The sequence below is a fragment of the Delphinapterus leucas genome, chromosome 12, assembly GCF_059928025.1.
Source record: "Delphinapterus leucas isolate spDelLeu-1000000601 "Yukka" chromosome 12, BTC_Dleu_Yukka2, whole genome shotgun sequence".
Lineage (NCBI taxonomy): Eukaryota > Metazoa > Chordata > Mammalia > Artiodactyla > Monodontidae > Delphinapterus > Delphinapterus leucas.
In genome coordinates, this window is record NC_143140.1 from 13,298,711 (window position 1) to 13,321,196 (window position 22,486).

General features: G+C 38.5%; 1 protein-coding gene across 2 annotated transcripts in view; it reads right to left on the reverse strand.

Annotated features, from left to right (window-relative positions):
* The window catches only part of LMBRD1 (LMBR1 domain containing 1), a 115,775-nt gene that overhangs the window by 16,118 nt on the left and 77,171 nt on the right, over positions 1 to 22,486 (reverse strand). For both annotated transcript variants that reach the window (XM_022590474.3, XM_030759469.2), the window contains exons 10-14: positions 16,472 to 16,536; positions 16,011 to 16,113; positions 15,357 to 15,461; positions 13,614 to 13,763; positions 12,179 to 12,257 (exon numbers count right to left, since the gene is read on the reverse strand). In XM_022590474.3, coding sequence (XP_022446182.2) covers positions 12,179 to 12,257; positions 13,614 to 13,763; positions 15,357 to 15,461; positions 16,011 to 16,113; positions 16,472 to 16,536 — 502 coding nt within the window. The remainder of the gene's footprint in view (positions 1 to 12,178; positions 12,258 to 13,613; positions 13,764 to 15,356; positions 15,462 to 16,010; positions 16,114 to 16,471; positions 16,537 to 22,486) is intronic.

A 22,486-nucleotide genomic window follows, 5' to 3' on the forward strand; every position in this document is an offset into this window, starting at 1 on the left:
TTCTGTAAACCTAGTCAAAGAATGACTCATTTTCCACAGCTTAATATTCCTATAATTAAACCAAGGTATATTTGATGCTAGAAATTTATACCAGAAATGACAGGAAAATGTGAGAGACAAATTATTTTGTAGCAGATTCAAAACTGAAAGTAAACACAAAAGATCAACTCACTTGCACAAGAAGGTATACTTTTTAATCTAAATTGCTTAGGGAATTACCAGATAGCATACACTGTATTCACTAATTCTTATGTTCAAAATATGTTCTGTCATTTTGTGGGGCAAAATTTATCATGTTGAACCACTGGGCATATCAATTTAAATTTTTTGGAATTTAAGAAAAATAATACATAGAAGTGTAAATTTTTAAAAGGATACAAATAATGTATAATTATATAAATAATGTAATTATAATACCGCCAAAATGGTAATTAGAAGTGGTTATCTTTAGTAATTCCATATCGTGGCCTGCACTTGGTACTGTCAGTTATTAAAATAGTAGCCATCTGGTGGTGTACAGTAGTTCTCATGTGTTTTTTTTCCCTCCCTTTTATCATTTTCTCAAAATATATATACACTTATGTTTTCTGAACCACATATCATGTGATTTAACCTCTTAACAACAGAGCACTTTTTAAAAGCCGGATGTTCTCTTACATAACCAGAGAATAGCTATTAAATTTAGGAATTTTAATAATGATTCTATTTTTTTAAATGTGCTCTACAGTCCATTCTTTAACATGTCATTTATCCCAGTGTAGTTTTCACAGTGCATTTACCCTCTAGCGCAAGATCCAATCCAGGACCACATATTACATTGTGTTCTGCTGTTCCCTGACTACCCTGAATCTGTGAGTTCCTGAGCCTCTGGTCTTTGACGACAATGACAGTTCTGAAGCACACAGCCAGTTCCTTTATACCGTGTTTGTCAGTCCTCAGTCTGGGTTTGTCTCCTGTTTCCTCGGGATCTGATTCTTGTTCCCCGTTCTTCCCAGGGTGTCACAAACTGAGGCACAGGCTGCGCTGCCCCTGGATGATGTTAATTTTGTTCACCCGGTACGGCGTGTGCCCATTTTCCTCTGAGATGTGCTATGACACCTACTACCTTTCCTCTTACAGCTAACAAACGGTAAGTGGAGACGCCTCATTGTGGTTTTAATCTGCAGTTTTCTAAACTGAGTTTAATTTCAATTACTGTATCTTCATTTTTAAACATTGTATTTGGTTCATTTACAAATCTGCTAGGGTTTCATTCATTCTTTTTTAATACTTTGTTGTTCCCTGCCGATATTTTGATCTGGTCTTATTCCTTTCATCACAGTTAGCTGTTCCATAATCCGTGTTGGTAATTCCAATATCAGGGCTTTGCAAGTCTCTTTCTGCCGTCTGCTATTTCTTCTAGCTCTCTTACATGCTGTTTTGATTCCTTGTGTGCTTGTATATTTGACTCCGATGTCTTCACTTGCACTCCTCTGTGGGAATTCCGTGAAGCCAAGAATTATGGTACTTTCCTCTAGGGAGGATAAAATTTACTTGCACCATGTGCCTACCACACTGCCAGAAATTTCAATGAAACAAATTCACTCTGGTGATGTGCATTTGGCCTGCAAATCTGCAAAGAGCTAGTCTGCAGCTACAATTTCTTAGGAATGTGATTCCTTCCTCCCTGTTCTTGACACTAAGGCCAACTTTGCTTTCGGTTTTCTGCAAGTAATATGTTTAACTTTACTTGTGGTTTACCCTCACACGATGGTGCCATCCTTGGGAGAGGGAGGGGCTTAGCTTTGTAAGAGGCTGCATTTCCTATGAGATGCCAACCACTCACGTGGGCTCTAGACCTGCGTTGTCGAATATAACAGCCACTGGTAACATGGCTGAGACTGAAACTAGGGAACTGAATTTCTAATTGTATTTAATTTTAATTAATTTAACTTAAACTAAAAACTGAAGCAGTGTAAAATATTTTTTCATTAAACAACTTCAGTGCTTTGGTAGAACTATACTCCACTTTAACCAATAAACGTTCTCATTTAGATAATGAAAATTTAGTGTTTGAATTAAGATGTTCCTTAAGTATAAAACACACACCAGGTTTTGAGAACTTAGTATGAAAAAGGATATAATGTGTGGCACAGAGAAGGCTCTTGGACACCTCCCTTGTTTACCTGGGACGAAGCCAGACAGCAGCCCTCTATACTCTGTCTCTCCTTCACGAAAGATCTGCTAAGCTGTTTGTCCCCACTGATCAATCAGAACAAGAGGCTTGTTGATTTGACCTGAGTAATCTTTAGTTAGATTTCCCTCCTTCTCCAGGCCCCCAAAGGGGCTCCTTCTGCCCTACCCTCAGCCTGAGCCAGCAGACAGCCCTTCCTAAGCAAGCCCTCCTGGCTGACCTCAGGAAAAACATCCCATGGTCATCCCACTCTTACAGCTGGTTCCTTCTAGCCTTGCTTACTCCTCCCTAGAAAAGAAAAGCCCTCTCCTGCCTGGCGTCTGAAACACCTGCAAATATCTCACGGTCAGCTCCTCTTTTTGTAGCATCCCCTCTTCCTACTGTAATAATCTGTTTAAATATCTCTCCTTTTGACTGCTTGAAATGCTGGATCACTCTTCCCTTGGCTTACAGGAAACTACCGTCACCTAATCTTCCTTCTTAGTTCTCCGTTGCTGGTTGCTCTTCTTGCAACGGGACGGCCACAGAGCTCCACCCTCGCACCTCTTCTCTGTTTGAGTTCACCCTCTAGGTGATCTCACATCCAACCTCACAGCTTTCCTTCCCACCTGCCCCAGCCAACCTGGCATAAACTTCTCCACACTCCAGACCCAACTCAACTGCCAACTCGAGATCTGTACTTGGATGTTCAACAAAGGACTCAACCCAAAATACTCAAACCAGAACCCCATGTTCTCCCTCACTGCCTGAATGAGGGAAACAGATCTGTGGAATTAAGAATATACTCTGCAAAAAGAGTCAAGAGGCATTAGCCAAACAGCAAGCTCCTGAATGCACTTCTGTATGGTATCATACTAAAAATTAGATTCATATACAACTTTCAGCAATATCCTCTTGCTTTCAGTCCACGTGCCACTTATATGTGGGATTTTTAAGGCTATTTAGAAAGCATGGTAAAAATCCCAAACCAAAAACAAATGCAGAAAGGAATTTTCTTCATAGTTAAATCTTTTCACTTAATTCTCTAATACTTCAGCCCATACTACCCTAACTGAAATTGCACTCTCAAAGGTTTAAGATTGGCTAGTTGGTAAATATCTCTCTGAAGCATCCTCACGAATGATCTCTGCACACAGCGGTACCTTGGATCCTGTAATGCTTTAGTATTCTGTTCATCTCTCATTGCCCAGACTCATGTTTCCTTCTCACATAACCTAGGTTTAAGCTCTCTGACCTCTGATTTTCTTTTATATCGTCAGTGAGTGACTTCAAATGACTGTCTCCATTATACTAAAAAAGCAGTAACACCCTTTTGTTTTTAAAATTAAAGGGCAGATGATGCAAACAAAACACAAAAATGTGAAATGTAGAAAAAAAAAGAGACTTGGAATCCAGACACTTGCATTATAGTCCCAAGTCTCATACTATCAACTTTTAACTTATCTCTTAGGGCCTTAGTATCTGTATCTGCAAAAAAGGGGTATTAAACCAGTTAGATGGATGGCCTCACTAAAGTCCCCTTTTTTTGCTTTAACATTCTAGTTTATATTTTAAAAATTGTTTACAACTTAAGTGTCTCTTTGTAGCCTGTATTTCCATTTCTATACTTGTTATACAGAAGATGAGGGGGAAAAGATTCTCTATCTCTAACTGACATAATATCTTAGATAAAAGTTTGCAGAAGGATAGGTACTTGAGGTTCTGAGAAAACAAGTCAACCTGCTTTTATCACTGACAAAAGCAAAACAGCTTGGTAAACACGTTTTATTTATAGAGAATGTATTTTGAGCCACTCCTTGATAACGGGCTTGTTTACTCCAGAACTTAGTGTTCAACTACTTTCTAAAGTAAGATATCAACGCACATTTTACTTTATTAATTTTCCTCTAACATTATCTTTAGTTATTCAAAATAATTCTTACTTTTCCCTTTGTACTTAATATATATAATTTTAACCCTGCTTTAGCTCTTTAAGTTCAAGTCAGTTTTTTGTAATTCACGTAGTTTAAAGTTTAACACATCAGTTTCTATTTTAGCATCATCAGCTAACTTGAGTCATCTTAACCATCTGTCCTAGTAAAATTATATCCTAGAGCTAAAATCTAAAGCCATAGATCGTTCGATGATTTTTTAAGGCTGGCTATATATATTAACAAATATACTTAACCAGAATAATCCACAAAAATCCAGTTTGATTTATACAGATTATCGCATTTCCAGTTGCTTTAATGTCCAAATAAGACAACTCAAGTATACTCCAAGGAAAGATAAATTAAATAGGATGGCAGAAATAAGACTTTGGGTTCATAGATTTTTAAAAATGATCATTTGGAAATATATTTTCTTGCTTCATCCCTCACTGTACTCCCCAAATATTCAATGCTCCTGCCACAATTTATTTTTTCTGTAAGATGCCAAGTAGATTTGTTTTTATGCCTTGTTAATGCAGGTTCCTTCTCTGCTTGGAATAGCCTGCAGTTTTTTTTTTGTTTGTTCATTTGGATTTAACTTATGCTTTGGGGCCCAGTTAAAAAGTTACACTGCAGAGAAAACCATTAGCCCCTTTTGCCTTCCCATAGCATTTTGTCTGTAACTTCATTATAGCTTGCCATTTACTTTTCTATTACAATTATTCATTTTCATATCCAAATCCATTAGGCTGTTTGCTTTCCAAAGGCAGGGACTGTGGTATATGTGTCTCCTCTGATGCTTTCTCTCCTTCCCAGAATCTACCCCAGTACTCTATTCTGTTTGTCCACAAAGGGAAACTGATCATCCATCTTCCTCTTTGGGCTCAAATATTTCTGTATATTTATGTTACTCTTCATAATTCTGTGTCTGTTTTAACTATTTTATTCACACTAACATATACGTTGTCTGTGTATTAATGCTTATTAGATTAAGCAGCAATTAAAGAACGTGAACCTAAAAATGTAAATAAAAGTCCTTTTGTCATATTAGCATATAAAATTTAAAACTTGATTTCTAATTTGCTCAGCTGACTCATTTTGAACTTATAAACAATGCATTACCTGTAAGGGTAAATTAAGTAATACTGTTGTTTTAAGGTAACTTTGTGAACATAGTATGATAGGCATTCTTTATAAATCTGTTAAATCATCCTATTCTTTAAGGGATCATTTTAAACACAAAAAAACCTTAACTATTTTTAGATGACTCTCAAACATTATAACATTTAATAAATGCCAGACCACCTCATGTATGAATGCAATATTACTTAAGAAAAACAAGTCTATGAAATGCACTTAATAATGGTAAGAGGTCAATATATGTATTTTTAGAAATCACTGCTTTAACATCTTTCTAGGGAGATTACCTTTCCTCAAAAATAATTTTAAGTATAACACTCTAAATTATAATTTTTGTTTCATAATCTAAAAATCATTCTCCAAAATTCTGTTACTTGCAAAAGGTACACAACGAAGGTGACATCAAGCACCTTATGGGGTATTTATATTACACTATTATCTACTCTAGTCAAAGTGCCCACTAAAATGTCACAAGTAATAGTGTTGCGTTTCTCCTCTTCATGCTGACATTTCCTAGTGTGCAGTAACTGGACTCTGTCACCACACTTAACACCCCATCCCCACCCGTATGCGTCAAATCTCACGTTCTAACCTGCTCCTTCATCTTTTGCCATCATTTCAAAAAATGTTTAACATTTAAAACTCAATAATTTTCATCTCCTTATATATGAATTAGAAGGATTAATATTTTCTGTATGAGCAGCAGTCCCCAAAGCCGTCTTAATTTTGAATCTGGCGGAGGAGAGTTCTCTTAGAGCCCCTCATCATTTTTATTTAAAGTATTCTCTTAAAAAAATCTACCCTGCCACCCCAAGTTCAATGGTCATATTTTTACCATCCTCTTCCAAGTATGCACAGGCAAATTTGACATTCAGAGATTAGCTGGAGAACCAAAATAATACTGGGAAAAATAAAGCCATAAACCTAAAGGGTATGTTTTTGTACTGCAAAGCAACATTTCAAAGAATAAGTCAACTAAAATGTTTTACAAAAATATTCGGCAGTTCAAAGGAGGTTATTTTAACCAGTGGTCCCCAACCTTTTTGGCACCAAGGACCGGTTTCGTGGAAGACAATTTTTCCATGGACTAGTGGGGGAGAGGGGATGGTTTGGGGATGATTCAAGCGCATTACATTTGTTATGCCCTTTGTTTCTATTATTATTACATTGTAATATATAATGAAATAATTATACAACGCACCATAATGCAGAATCAGTGGGAGCCCTGAGCTTGTTTTCCTGCAACTAGATGGTCCCCTCTGGGGCTGATGGGAGACAGTGACCCCCGACGTGTGTAGCTATGTCCAGTCTACTCTGTGATCTCGTTTTGGTTGTTGTCACTGCAGAAAACCCTGCTTCACAAAGATGGGATGTTGGAAACGGAGGCAGGCTTTTCAGTGCTTTTGTGGCAATCTCAGGATATTACGCCTTGACTTTAATCCAGAACGTATGGAGATTTGAAGTTGTCTCAAACATACTTTTGAGGGCACCGTCATTTGCGATCAAGCAGTTGATCCTCTTCCAATACAAAGTCAATTCACCTGGCTTATTCACAAGTGGGTGGTCGTGGATCCATTCCTTCCCAGTTCAGGGGTCTTTTATGGTTGGGAAGTAATGCTAAACTCTTCTGAAAGCTGAGTTAGGTGATCATGCACCAGCTGGGAGAAAGAAGGCCCTGGCTCAGTCTTTCAAAATCTCTGCTAACGTTTGAAACATGTCAAAAATCCCAATGTTCGCTCGTCACCCCCATAATTCCAGTTTGGCTTTGAATGCAGCCACTTTACCTGCAGACTTGAACACAGTTGTTGTTCTCTCCTGAAGTGACAGATTGAGTTCGTTGAGCAGGTTGAATACGTCACACAAGTAAGCAAGTTTTGCGACCCTTTCTGTGTCACTGAAATGTGCTGCCAGTGGTGACTGTTTTTCTAAAAGAAATCTCTGGAGAGGCTCTCGTAACTCAGAAACTCTGGCCAGTGATCTACCTTTGGGAAGCCATCTCACTCTGTGTGTAAGAGAAGACGTGTGTGCTCTGCGTCCATCACCTCACAGAGCTGCGTGAACAGACGTGAGTTAAGGGCATGTACTTTAATGCGGTTGATAATTTTAATCACGTCCTGCAAAACGTTAAGTTCAGGTGACATTTTTCGGCTAGCTGGCATTTCTCTACGATGACACAGTGTGTGGGCTCACATTCAGAAGCGACCTCTTTGACCCGAGTAGCGAAACCAGAAAGCCATCCAGTCACGGCAGCCGCTGTCTGTGCATATACCGACACAAAATGACCAATTCAGTTTTCCTGATATGTAATCAAAGACTTGAAGAGCTCTGCAGCTGTGGTGTTGGTTGGTAACAAAAGTGCACATAACATATTCTCATGCACACCCTACTGAAAAATATATCACACAAAAACAAGCATTGTTGCCTTGTTGTCAACAGCAGTAGACTCGTCGACCTGGATTGCGTACCACAGTGACTCATTAATCCTCTCGAACAATTGTGCCTCAACAGCCTCTGCTATTTCATCAATTCGTCTAGTTATGGTGCCAGCCGAAAGAGGAACACGTGCCACCTTTTGAACTGCAGCTTCTCCTAAAAGTTCACGACAAATGTCCTTAGCAGCAGGCAGGATTGACTCTTCACCCAATATAAAGGGCTTCTTAGCTTTAGCAATGCGGTTAGTCACTAAGAAGGTTGCTCTCAGTGCAGACACGTTTGATGAAGTGGTGGCCTTCAATAATTGCTTTCCTTCATGTTCATGATTTTTCCTTTTGAAAAACTCCAAAGCCTTGTCTTTTAATGCAGGGTGCTTGGTCTCCATGTGGCAAAGCAGTTTTGAAGGTTTCATGGCTTTGTTGGATAGCCAGTCACCACATATTATACAAAGCGGGCTTGGAGAATGTGAATCACCTGTTGCAATGAACCCATAACTTAAGTAGGACTCTTGGTATTTTATTTTAAATGCAGCTTTCTTTTTGTTGGCAGTCTTAAGAGTCTTCTGTCTCATCATTGGGTCTTTCTTTCTCCCTTTTCAAAGAAGCTCTCCAGCAACAAAGAAGCTGCCCAGTGACTTTGTTTTTTACTCATTTTGCCTAGGGTTATCTTGTGGGCTTACCAAAAACTGTGAATGAGACAAGGACGCAGTGCAGGAAAGAGGCATGGATGGAAGTGGTAAAAAAAATAATGGGCAGGCCAGGCACAGACTAAAATAAGTGTCGGATTCCAACTTAAAGCCTGCCACCAGATGCAGCTTAACTGTCACTTGCCACTCACTGGTAAGGTTTTGATATGAGTCTGCAAGCAGTTGATTTATTATGGTCTCTGCGCAGTCAAACCTCTCTGCTCATGATCATCTGTATTTGCAGCCGCTCCCCAGCGCTAGCATCACCGCCTCAGCTCCACCTCAGAGCATTAGATTCTCACAAGGAGCGTGCGACCTAGATTGCTCAAATGTGCAGTTCACAGTAGGGTTCGTGCTCCTATGAGAATCTAATGCCACCGCTGGTCTGATAGGAGGCGGAGCTCAGGCGGTAATGCAAGCCATGGGGAGCGGCTGTAAATACAGACGAAGCTTCGCTCTGCTTGCCTGTCGCTCACCTCCTGCTGTGTGCCTGGTTACTAACAGGCCACAAACCGATACCAGTCCGTGGCCTGGGGGCTAGGGACCCCTGATTTAAGCCACTATAAATTAGATTAGACTGATAAAGAAAAATACTGAATGTGATTCATAAAAAAGTTATGGCCAAGGGTATGATTTAACTAAACTTACTGATCTATTACACAAAAATCCACTAGTTCAGCAATATAAGGGCATTTTAAACACCTTTACCAGTGCAACTTAATTTTGAAATTTTGATGTTTTTCTGCTAAGGTTTCAATACTACTATAAGAATTTAAGAAACAGAACCTATTTTTAGATCTTCAAGATCAGTGCCCTCTTAAAAAAAAATTACAAATCAACTCAACAGTAATTTTTCATTCTACTTTCACTGAGCTAAAAATGACAACCCAAAGCATTTCAACTATCAACCCTAGTGTGACATGTGTATGTACATTTCAAAGTAAAAAACCTGGGACTAAACTCATTACAAAAGTAGAGCTGGAAAATCAAGTCACATACATTTATAATAGAAACCTATAATAGAATCTAAAGAAAAAATGGTTCTGATGAACCTAGGGGCAGGACAGGAATAAAGACGCAGACATAGAGAATGGACTTGAGGACATGGGGAGGGGGAAGGGTAAGCTGGGACAAAGCGAGAGAGTGGCATGGACATATATACACTACCAAATGTAGAATAGATAGCTAGTGGGAAGCAGCTGCATAGCACAGGGAGATCAACTCAGTGCTTTGTGACCACCTAGAGGGGTGGGATGGGGAGGGTGGGAGGGAGACACCAGAGGGAGGAGATATGGGGATGTATGTATATGTACAGCTGATCCACTTTGTTGTAGAGCGGAAACTAACAAACAATTGTAAAGCAATTATACTCCAATAAAGATGTTAAAAAAAAAAAACCTTTTACTATTATTTCTTCTTCATGTCTGCTTCCCCATCTCATCTCTTGATTTATTCTTTTCTCCCAGCTTTAGTCGCTTCCCTTCTTTCCCTTACACCCTGGACTCTGCAGTAGGTCTCATTCTCTCACTCTTAGCTTGTCCTTGGCTTACCATTCTACTTCAGTCCTTCAACCCACCTTCCCAGACAGCCTAGGCAATGATGGAGAATGGTACCAGCTATACAGATTTGTTCAACAAAAATACAGATAGATAATTCCATCTCTGGTCCTTCACATATTTATCTATCACTAACTTATCTTCAGTCAGATCCTTCTTCTGTTCACCGATCAAAACTTTTGCCACTTTCTTCAGTTCTGTGCCCAATGGCCCACACAATTCTCAGCAGATGACTGAACTTAAACTTCACAGCAAAATGAGACAATCATACAGAACTTCCTGTTCACCCTAAGAAATTACTATCTGAGTCCATATTATTGCTTCCTTCCTTGCGCTAGAGAAAGAGGCATCCCTCCTTCTAGCTAAAGCATTCAGTCTTTGATGTTCTAAATACCATCTCCTCCAGATACTGGCCCATCATTTAACCTTTGTGATATTTTTCTTCAACTTTTCCTGCTCCATTAATTCCATTCCGTCTTCCCTGAAGTCTCTCCTCATTTAAAAAGAAAAAAACAAAGATTTTCCCCGACCCTGCACGCCTGCTCTAGTTTCCATCCAATCCCTCTCAATCTCCACAAATAATTTCTGTGAAGAATATAAACTCAGTCACGGCTTTATATGCTTTTTATTCACTGCACTTAGCTTTCGCCTCCACCGCCTCTGTGCAGTCCCCTTCCCCACACCTGCTTCACCCGCCTGCCCCTGGGTAGCCGTCCTCCTCCGAGCCCTGGTCTCCACGCTCCTCTCTCTCCACCTTCTGAGTTCATCATGCAAATATCCAAGTGCCCACGAAATCTCCGCCTCAAGGTCTGTGAGACATCTCAAGTCAACTAAGCATTTCTTACATTTCTTCTCTAATCTTCGTATCCATTTTTAACTCAGCTTGCTGATACCAAAATTTACCCCATTACTCAGTAACTGGAGGGCCATTCTAGAATATTCTGTTGCCTTGCCACTGCTTCAGACCCAAGCAAGCAGAAATCCTCTTGCTTCTCTCTTCATCTCACACCCTCCAGACCACTGTTTACTCCAGGCTCTCACCATCTCTCCTGCATGACTGCACACAGCCCCTGCCGGCAGCCTCTCCCAGCCGATTTCTACGCTCAGCTCTCAACTTCTCCAACCCGTTCTCTCTGTTATAATAAAGTTACTGAAAACAAACCAGACCACAGTTTCAACTTCCTTGCTTAGAACTGTTCCAAGGCCTTCCGGGGCTTGAGTCCTAACTCTGCAATCCCATTTTCTCCCTCCCTCTAACCCACACCCCTCCAGAATTAAAACAACAAAACAATAACAGTGCTTTACATTCGCTGGAACACAAAACTTTACAGTTTAAGCGAATTACGTTTGAGCATTTTGTTCCTCTGCCTAGAACAGCCTCCCCTTGATGCACATACCAGGTAAATTCTTCATTCACCTTGAGAGGCAGCTCTGCTCTCCCTTTTCTGAAGCCCTGCTTTCTGAAGACCACCACCCCACAGTGATCTCCACGTAGAGCTCTGTACTTCTTCCACTGGGCTACCCTGGACTCTGTACCTATTCCTGTTACTCTACCACATTCCAGAGTTGACCCTGGTAAAAAAACTCCAAATTTATCTTTTCCATAACGGTACCCCTGAATGATTTATCAAGAAATATACTATATTTGACATATTATTTTACCCTGAAATAAAAGCATACTGTAATATTCAAAGGGAAAAAAAACCTCACCTTAGCACACAGAAAACAGAAAAAAAAAGATTGTCTCAAAATTCACAGAGGTTAAGAGCAGAGGATCTCAGAGCTTTTGTCAGAATACACACAAAGTACTTAGCACAGTGTCTGAAACACAATTACATGTTCTTAATAGTTAATCGTTGTCATCATTAACATTATTATTATTAACTAAAGTAACCAGAGTTGGATGGATCAAAATTTGTTCTAGGTCATAGGTACTTTAGGCCTCAGTCCTAAATATTGCAGATACCACCAAAACTCTCCTGAAATTTTTAAGAACAATGAAAAAAGACATTTAGAATGTTTCTCATTATACTAGTACACGTGATAAATAATAACTACGTTTTGTTCTTCAAAAGTAAATACTTTGTAATGATACTTTCCCTAATGGAAATCAGTAAATTACCAAGATATTCTACTGAAGACACCAAGGTCTTCTTGCTAGAATTTCCTTTGTCACCACATATTAAAACAAATGCATCAAACGATTAAGACACCAAAATGCAAGACACATCTTTTCTTACAGAGCTGTAAATTCTAAGATGGGTGATAAAAGCTACTTTACCTTCAGGGGCATCTGCATCACATCTCTTTGGCACAGAAAGGGTTGAATTGCCTTTATGGGCATCAAAAGTTATATTGCTCTGAAAGATGAAAATATAGTTAAAATATAAATAGTATATTAATATATTTCGATTAAAAAGTAATCACTTTATGAACTTTATACTGTTTTCTATTAAACTACATCTAGCTAATATTCTAAAAGGTAAATTACATAAAATTGCAACTAGGAGAAAAAGATTTAGGGTAAATTTAACATTAGGGCTTTCCTATAACAATCATTAGGCCCTGTGTTGAACAACAGAGCTTCTGCCCAGAGAAACGGCCTACTTATTTTTCCACTGTGGAACAAGAAAAGAATATCATTCATCCATGCAAAAGCATGGCGTTATTTCATTCATTCATAGAAGAATGTTTTATAAGCATGACCTAGTGAACCAGGTGCAGGAGATAAGGCAAGAAGAGAATAAAAGGTATAAGAAATGAAAAAAATGACTAAGGTGACCTTCTAGCATCATTTCCCAAACTTGTGTCATTCGTTACCTCCATTATGATCGTGCCTTATCTTTGATCCACTGGCATTGTTACTTAATATTTTTCAATGAACTAACTTTTCAATCCTTAGCAATATTATGGATGGTATTAAAGGTCTGATGTGCTTACTAGATCTTGTTTGTTTGTTCCTAATTACATATTAGAGTAAAGAAAGAATGGAGGAAGTACAGGATAAAGGAGTGACCCGGGGAGAATGGATTAATAATGAAAAACTCCATTAAAGTAAGGCTTGAACTGGGCCGTGAAACATGGATTTGATTTGACTTGTTAGAAGGTAAAGCAAGAGATACTTTAGGAAAAGGAAACTAAACAAAGGCTGAATTAGATATGGTCAAAATATGTTAAGCTGTCAAAATATTCAAACTAGCTCTCCAGGTACAACTAGGAATCACAGCTGGCTTTTGAAAGATCAACACCAAGGAATCACTGTAACAGGTAAGAGGATCCCTGTCATGTTAAAAGAAATCATAGTTACGTACAAATAAATAGTTATAAAGTCTCTCCTATGGGATTCATGGTACCAATGAGCAGACATAATTTTCTGCACACCAAAACTTTTGGGGGAGCCATATTAATAAACTTACTTAAAATATTATTTTAGAGTAAATATTATGAGTTTTAGTAAAGTGCCGAGACACAGCTCAGTAGCTTGGCACCATGGGATCCATTTAAGGAACTACTGTAATGAAATTCAGTGTTATTTTTAAAAAGAACTTGTTTGAAACAAATATAAACATGCTGAGAAATGGAATGAAAAACTAGTTTTAGCAATATTAAGTTTAACCTGACGAGCTAATATGTTAGCTTTCACAAATGAGAATTTGATTTTAGATTTCACTATGTTTAAAATATCAAAATACTGACTTTTTAAAGTGTGCACTTACCTCTATCAGGTAGTTCTGGCTTCCGTACATAACATACTGGGGGGCAAGGCTGTAAATCATGTAGCTAGTGTGAAGCACAATAAGCAGAAGTATCATGCAGAGAAACAAGAGCGCCTGGGGCCTGGTTCTCCCCCTTCTGATTTTATACAACTGGAACGAAAGAACACAGGGATGATATTCCAGCAACACGTTTCATGTGAAGGGACTGAGTCCCACTCCTTTGTTAGGGGGGTAACGAACACAGTTCAATCCACCGTTTCTTTTTCCCAAAATAAATGCTAAGAATTCTTAGCCTTTCCAGATAATTATAAGAACAACAAAGAATAACAACGCTTTCCCTGTAAAGCTTTTAGGTTTAGATTCATGTTTATTTTAAAAACTCAAGACCTAGAGAATATATTTGTACTCACACAGTCTGTTTCAGAAAAATCTTCTAAACTTATTATGTAACAGCATCTGTTAGAAGTTCCTAGAGCTAAGAAGAACTGAGAACTACTTCTATCTAAAGATTAGAGGAGTTTCAACTGTAAGTATTAGTAATATATTTGAGTTTTATATAATATTACTTCCCAAGGACAGACATGCCACATGTTTTAAATACTCATTTCTATGAAATACGATATCCTCATATTATACTCTACTATAAAACTATAGTATAGTTTATGGTAATTTATGTTCATCTGACTACAGCTATTTTCACATGTATCCATACAGGAGGGAAACTAAAACATGTGGTAACAGATAGAAGGAGCCTGGTGACGGGCTTCATTTCAACGGCAGAGCACACTTTTATTCTAGCAACTAAAATAGCACCTCCCTGTTTTATTACTAGATTGTAGTACAGTGTAGAGTAATAGGACTCCAATACTGGACGGGATATGATCACCTAAAAATGTACGTTTCCCAGCTTCCCTACTCCTAGTAGTGGCTGGTGGTGATAAAACATTAAACGTCAAAAGGAAAGCAGTCTGTTGGGGACTTCTGGGAAAGTCTTGCTTTTTGATATAGGTATCACCACTTCTCCTAGCTACCTTTTCCTTACAGAACACGGACAGAATAAATGGGGTTGAAGCAGCCATATCACAATCATGAGGGAGAAGCCAAGAGGAATCCAGATATTAGACTTGATTTTTGAGCTACTGAAGCAATGCTAGATTTTAAAAATGTTCCACAGCAAGAAGTCTTTCATTAGTTCAAGCCACTATTTAATTGAATTTTACCCACAGCTGGAAGTATGAAGATGATGTATCTCGTTTTAAAATTCTTAATTTATATCAAGATGACTCTAAGAGGAAAATGACCCTTTCTCCAAACATACAGTAATCTTTCACTCCCAGTAGTAAGGGCCATCTTTTGAGCTACCATGAGTCCAGCTGTGCTTCAGTGTGTTCCCATGCAGCCGAACACTAAGGATGGATAAGTCTTTGCTGTGGGAGGCTGCCCTGTGCAATGCAAGATGTTTAACTGAATCCCTGTACTCTAACCAACAGATGCCAGTAGCGCCTCCTAGTTGTAACAACTGAAAACATCTCCAGACTTTGCCAAATGTATCCCGGAGGGCAAAATCGTCCCTGTAGACGAAGAGCACTTTTATGTTAACATGAAGTGAAAAAGCTAGTATTTCCATTTTTGGTATCAAGATATTTACAACTTCTATATTATAAATCTAAGATAATTTGCAATAATGGAGATTAGGCACAAAATGATGAAAAAAATCAAAATGATATTGTAACATATACTCACTCTAATCCAAAAGAACCATATGCCAATATTTCGAATCCCCGCCATTGAAGTAAAAATAAAGTACATAATAATAGTTGTTATAAGAATATAATCAAGAGGAAACACCTGGAAAAAGATAAAATTAAACTTAACACACAAACAATAAGGGCTTTAGAAGTCATGTAAAATTAACTGAAAATTCATTGTTCATATTTGGCAATGTTTAAAATATCAACCCTGATCAGGTTAGTATGATAATGCAAAAAAAAAAAAAACCTCCAAGAAACAATTACCAAACTACCAAACTATTACCAAATTGCTCAGTATCATTATCCTAAGAAAAATCCTATAACAAATTAAACTAAAAATTACATTTATATATGGAATAAAAGACTTCGTTAAAAAGTAAAAACGGGAAGTGCTTGGAAAAGTTCACCCCTAAGTCTTATCACGTATCCCCAAATCAAGTTATGTATAACATGAGAGTTCAGTAATACATCAATACAATAATTTTTAAAGCAACATATCAACATAGAAGTTATATGTAAATAAAAAGCCAAATCAGCAGAGGGCACAAGCATATACTTCCAAGTACTAATAGGTTTGTCAACATAATAATTTGACAGAGTGTGACAATGTTTGCTAGAGTATAAAATGGATGGTTTTTTTACTTACTGTTTGTAGTAAAGGCAAAAGCATATTCAGTGGATTACTCAGGTTAGCTCCAAAAATTATGAAACCAGAATCTATTCCAGCTGAATGAAGAGCTTTATCCAAACTATAACAAAAAAATGTATAAAGAGTGAATTTACATATTGCACCACATTTTCAGTTACTTTAGAAAGAGTATCATCATAACTTAAGCATGCAGACTCAATGGAGACAAAGAAAACCACAGGTAACAAATTAAACCTCACTTAAATATCTTACAGATATTGTTCAATTGATACAGAATAAAGAAATACTGTCTATTATTGGAGCTTTTTAGTCATTCTTTGAGTTAATGCTATAGAACACTTGGAAGTAAAATAGCTACTTAAGATGAATAGGGCTACACTAATGGAATTCAGCGTGGAAAATGTATAATATCATAGGATGTGTGTTAGTGCTTTAGAAAATGTGTCTACTGTACTTACTTGGACAGGAAGAGAGAAATTATAAACAGCAATGCAACTAAGATGAAAAATATTCCCCAAATGATCTAAAAGCAAAAAAAAAAAAAATCGTTAAAATATACTTCTGAAGTTGATATTAAAAGCACAAAACCATTATGCTCAATGGGTTACTAGCATATGACAATGATCTAAAAAAAATGACCTAAGATACATTTTAATTTAATATGTAATCATATAGTATATAATCCTAGGCACACATCATCTAAATTTTCATTATGAGACTATTTGAGAACAAAAACACAAAAGAGACAATGCATCTGAAAGTTTTCATTGGTAAGTAAACAAATGAGACCCTTTGCTAGGTCCAATAAAAGGTTTATATTCAGTTATACTCAAATATAAAAAGTTAACTGAAAACTACATTAAGACTAATATACATACACAAAAAACCAAAACCAAGAAACTCATCAGGTTACGTTAACCTGTTGTTAAAACAGAGAAGTTGGAACATTTTCTCACAGAAGTGATGAGATACTATATAGCTGACCCTTGGACAACACAGGGGTTAGAGGCACTGACCCTCTGCCCAGTCAAAAATCTGCATAGAACTTACAGTCGGCCCACTGCGATATCCAGATTCAACCTACTGCGGATGGCATGGTGCTGTAATATGTGCTACTGAAAATTATCCATGTGTAAGTGGACCTGAGCAGTTCACACCATGCTGTTCACGGGTCAGCTGTGTATATCTTATAAATAGATTATACCACAGCCTAGAAAAGTCTATGTAACTGATAATATTCTTGAAATAGAGTACTAACAGCACTGAAGAAACTCATATAGAACTCTCTCTGTGGAAGGATGTGGTAATAAGCATTGTACACTTCCTTGTACTCAAGTACGAACTTTATAGTATGAAAGGATATGTATGAAGTATGAAAGGATAGCATATGAACTTTATAGTAGGACCACAGAAAACAAGGAAAACAATGATTGGAACTGGGCCTCTAAGGAATAAAATTTCAGCATAAAAAAAGGGATGAAATCTATGTTTGGCGAGAGCCAAAAGGAAGATTCCTATTAAGTACAGTTAAGTGTTTCGGTTTGTCCTTTGCCTGGAATTGATAGGAATAGATGGGAAACATCATGAATGTTAAGGAGATTTTTCATCTTATTTCACATGATCGTTGAGTATATTTTAGAATTCTGACAGGATAAAAAAAGTAGAATAACAACCCATTATCCTACCCAGCATATAAAGATGAATCTGGAAATAAATTTTAGGACGGTGTTCTAGGGAACTCTTCAGTTCTGAAAGAGTGCCTTTAGAGCTCACTGGAAGAAGCAGCTTGGCAAGAGGGGACCAAAAAGACTATAGGCTTCCTGGTGGTGCAGTGGTTAAGAATCCGCCTGCCAAAGCAGGGGACACGGGCTCGAGCCCTGGTCCAGGAAGATCCCACATGCCGCGGAGCAGCTAAGCCCGTGCACCACAACTACTGAGCCTGTTTTCTAGAGACCGCAAGCCGCAACAAAGAGTAGCCCCTGCTTGCTGCAACTAGAGAAAGCCTGGGCACGGCAACGAAGACCCAATGCAGCCAAAACCAAACAAATAAATAAATAAATTTATTTAAAAAAAAAAACACAAAAAACGACTATAGGCATCATTTGAAATAAAGACCCCTGCATGTATCCATTTTACATACGGGGTTTCACATGAGCATTCATTTATTTAAAAACGTTTCATTGCTAAATAAGTGTGAAGTGACCCCTTCACAGTAACAGAAGTTTATTAGTAGCAGGTAAAGGAGCGCACACAATCTTCTTCTACTCATTGCTAAATAAGTGTGAGTGACCCCTTCATAGTAACAGAGTTTATTAGCAGCAGGTAAAGGATCGTACACAATCTTCTTCTACCAGGTTTGAGCATGGCACTTGATGCCTAAGTGAACTGGAGACAATATCCTTACACTGAGGAAACATATTACTTCCCAGTAGCCTGTTGATAAGAAACAGCTTATAGCATGAGGTAGTACAGCTGCCAACTACCAATGAGCAGTAGAGGAACATGACCCAGAGACAGCAGGAGAAATTAACATTCCCCTCCCCTGATCCCCATTTTGGGGGAGGAAAAGAAAAGAAAATCCTTAACTACTTTCCCACTCTGTTGAGATGCATGACCCAGAGTTAGACTGTTTAATCACAGCTACTTACAAAACAAAGAAAAAATATTAAAAAGATAAATGGTTTATAAAGACCAAGGAAACTGTATATATTTATATATAAGAACTTAAGTTAGTACTTCCAGAATCATGTCAGTGGTGACCACCCTGGGCTGACCTAAATGCTACATATTCCACACTAGCTATAGTGTTAGTTTTAAAATAAAAATTAAGCCAAGGAGATGACATCAGTAAAGGTAACAGAATAAGAACCTCTGAAAATCCTTCCCCCCCTAAAAGCAATGAGAAAACTGGCATAAATGGTCAGAATCAACTTTTTTAACACTCTGGAAATTAACCAGAGGCATGCAACAATCTAGGAGCATTTATTCAGGAAAAGCAGCTGAATCTCAGCAAGAGCACAGAGCACTGTGGCATTCCAACTTGCTCTAGTACCAATCCCTCCTCTCTCGTGCATGGTAGATGGCCTGTAAAAGCCATAAGCCTGCTAGCCACCTGTGAAAGCAGAAAGGGGCTGAAGTTCTCTCAGAGTCTCCTTCCCAGAGAACTGCCATGACTCGACCCGCCTGGTAATGCCATGGAAGATCCCATTTGCAAGACTGTGTTTGGCCTGAACTGCAGTTCACACAGTGCAAAAATTCCTTTTCTGCAGGAGTGTCTGTCAAAAAATTACAGGCAACCAATGAACTTCATGGCCACAAGAGCTAGTCAATATCAGGCAAAAAAAATAAACTACCTAAAAAGATTAAAACGGAAACCTAGGGAATGAGATGTCCACAGGTGCTCTGAAAAGTTTCCACATATTCCTGGGAATGAAGAAGGCCCTGTGCATGCTCAGGAAAGATGGGAGTGGCCTAAATGTCCACTTGTGGTTGACCCTGAAGCTCTGTCTGCATGAGCAGGAAGTGCAGGAGAAGGCAGCACTGCAGTGCCAGCCTGGGTGCTGAACTCATGCCTCCACTCACACACAGCCCCTCAGCAAAGACTGAGACTTACTGGTTCTAGGTGTTTAGAAAATCTTCGTCCAGTTATTAACTAAAGTAACCAAGCAGAAACTTGGGTGACTACACACAACAAAGAATACAGACTTTACAGAATAATTCACAAAAGTCACTAAACAAACAACAACAAAGAGTAATAACAGCAAATCCAGGGGAGACTCTGATCTCCAGAGTTACCACATTATATTATTTAAAACTTCCCAGGTTTTAACCAAAAAAAAAATTAAAGAGACATGCAAAGCAGCAAGAAAGTATGACTAGTAGAAGAAAAAAATCAATAGGCACTGTCCTTGAGGAAGTCCTTGAGGACGCTGAACTTACTCGACAAAAACTTTAAAGCCACTATTTTAAATATGTTCAAGGAACTAAAGCATGTCTTAAGAACTAAAACAAATTATGAGAACAATTTCTCACCAAATACAGAATATCAACAAAGAAATGGAAATTATAAAAAAGGAAGTGAATTGAAATTCTCAAGATGAAAAATATAAAAACTGAAACAAAAAGCTCACTAGAAAACAAAGTGAAAAGTTCAGCAGATCTGATCAGTCAGGAGAAAAGAATCATTAAACTTGAAGATAAATTGATTGAGATGATCAAGTCTGAGGAACAGAATACAGCTCCTTAAGGTCATAGGACTGAGGTCTTCATCTCTTTGCTGGCTATCAGCTGGGAGCCTCTCAGTTCCTTGAGGGCATTCATTTCCTGCATTCCTTTTCACATCCCCTCCATCCTCAAATCAGTAATGGCAGCTCAAGTCTTACATTCTGAATGTCTCTTTCTTACACTTTACTTTAGCACATCTCTCTGACTCTAGCCATGGAAGTTCTCTGCTTTTATGGACTTGTGCTACTAGATTGGTCCCATCAAGAGAATCCAGGGTCAGCTCCATATTTTAAAGTCTATAACATTAATCGCATCTGCAAAGTCCTTTTTGACATTTCGAGTATATTATACTCACAGGTTTCAGGGATTAGGGTGTGGACATCACTGGGGGAAGACAGAGGCATTCTGTCTATCACAAAAAATGATAGTGATTCTTTGTTGGGTTTAATGGGTTTTGGCATGAATCCTACTTTGTCTAATAGCACAATCATTACCTGCTTTTTTATTGTTTCCATTTGCTCAGTATATCTTTCAATACACATTGTTAGCCTTTGTGAATCACTGTTTTAGGATATAGTTATATCCTGCTTTCTGAGGAAAATTAAAAATTTTTCTTTTAATAGTGAGTTAGGTCCATTCACATTTATTGATATGACTAACACGTTTCGCCTCAAAAATATCTTGTTGTTTGATAACTGTGTGTATATTTCCCGTGTTTCTTTCTCCAGTTAATGTGAATTCCTTGCTCTTTGCTTTTTAGTTCTTTTGTTAAGAGGGTTTATACTTTTGTTCTAGTGTACTTAAATTTTCAAGTGCCCTTAGCCCCCATTTCCTTATTCATTCCTTTACTAAACAAGTTATTAGTTTTTACGTGTCCAACCTATTGCCTATGCAGTAAGCTATGAGAAATTCTTTTCTTTCTCTCCCTTAATTACATTATTTCTATTCAGCAGCACATGTTTCTGCCTTATTCTCTGCCCTAGCCCACACCTTCTCTCCACAGACCTACAATATTACATGTTCACCATTTTTCCCTTCGCTGATGTTTACGTTCTCACCTCTTAATTGGTCCAAGCTTGGCAACGAGTGGATTTCTCAAAAGAGCTCAGGGTACAGATTCCGTAACTGTTTTTCTAAAGGCTATTTTGACTAAATATAAATTCCTTGGTTCTGCCAACTACACACTGGCACTTGCCACCTGCCTCTACAAGGACTAGGTCACAAACTGCTGCAGCTGCTGACCTTCAACCCCTGAAAGGAGCTCAGGGTGGAGATCAGGAGTGAGGCCCTCTGTGCTCTGGGAAAAAACGGCAGAACAGACCTTCATATAGTTAGATATTTTCAGGAGACAATGTGATGAGCCCGATTCCTGCATCTGCTGGTACCTAGAAAAGCACTAACATCATCACTGGTGACGTCTGCTCCTCAGGACCAGCAGCCAGCCTCTGCCTCAGTGTGTGCTTGACTGCACGTGCCCCCTTCACTGACATCGTATAGAATACCGCCCTTCCCCCCAGCTCCTGCGAGCTGTTCCTCAGAGCTACCCGAGAGGCTGTCTCCCGGGCTATAGTCCGCATTTTGCCCCAAATAAAACTTAACTCACAACTCTCACGTTGTGTGTGTGTGTGTTTTTTTTCAGTCGACAGTTCATACATTTTCATTGAGTTTGTTTGTTTGTTTGTTTTTAATGTTACTCCATTCCTGCCTTGCTTTGTATGTTTTTAAAAAAGTCTAACAATGTTGCCCTTGTGAGTTGATTTTTTTTTCTTAGAAATCCTGAGGATTTTTAATTTTACTAGGAAAATTGCACATAAACTTTCCCAGGTACAAAGTGTCTATTTCTTGTCTATTCATGAAATAGAATATATGGTGCTCCAAGGACAATGGTGCCTCAAGGACAAAGGACGACACTGCTTGAAAAAGTGTCAGTGTTACACCCCCTACTGGACTCTTACTCGCCCTCCCCCCCATGTTGCCATGGTTATGAAATTCCTGAGCCCACCTGGGTGACACCCACCTGGGCAACGGGACCTGTCCCAAATAAGGAAAGGCATCTGCCCTGCCCCACTCCCACCCTATAGAAGGAAGGTATATGTGCCTCGATCAATCAGTAAATGAAATTTTTACCTCAGACCATTCCTTTGTTTTCTGGCTATAAAAACTGATCAACAGCACATGTTCGGGCTCGACTCTCCCAGACTACTAGGAATTCGGCCCGCTGTTCTGGCACGACCCTTCCCTCTAATAAA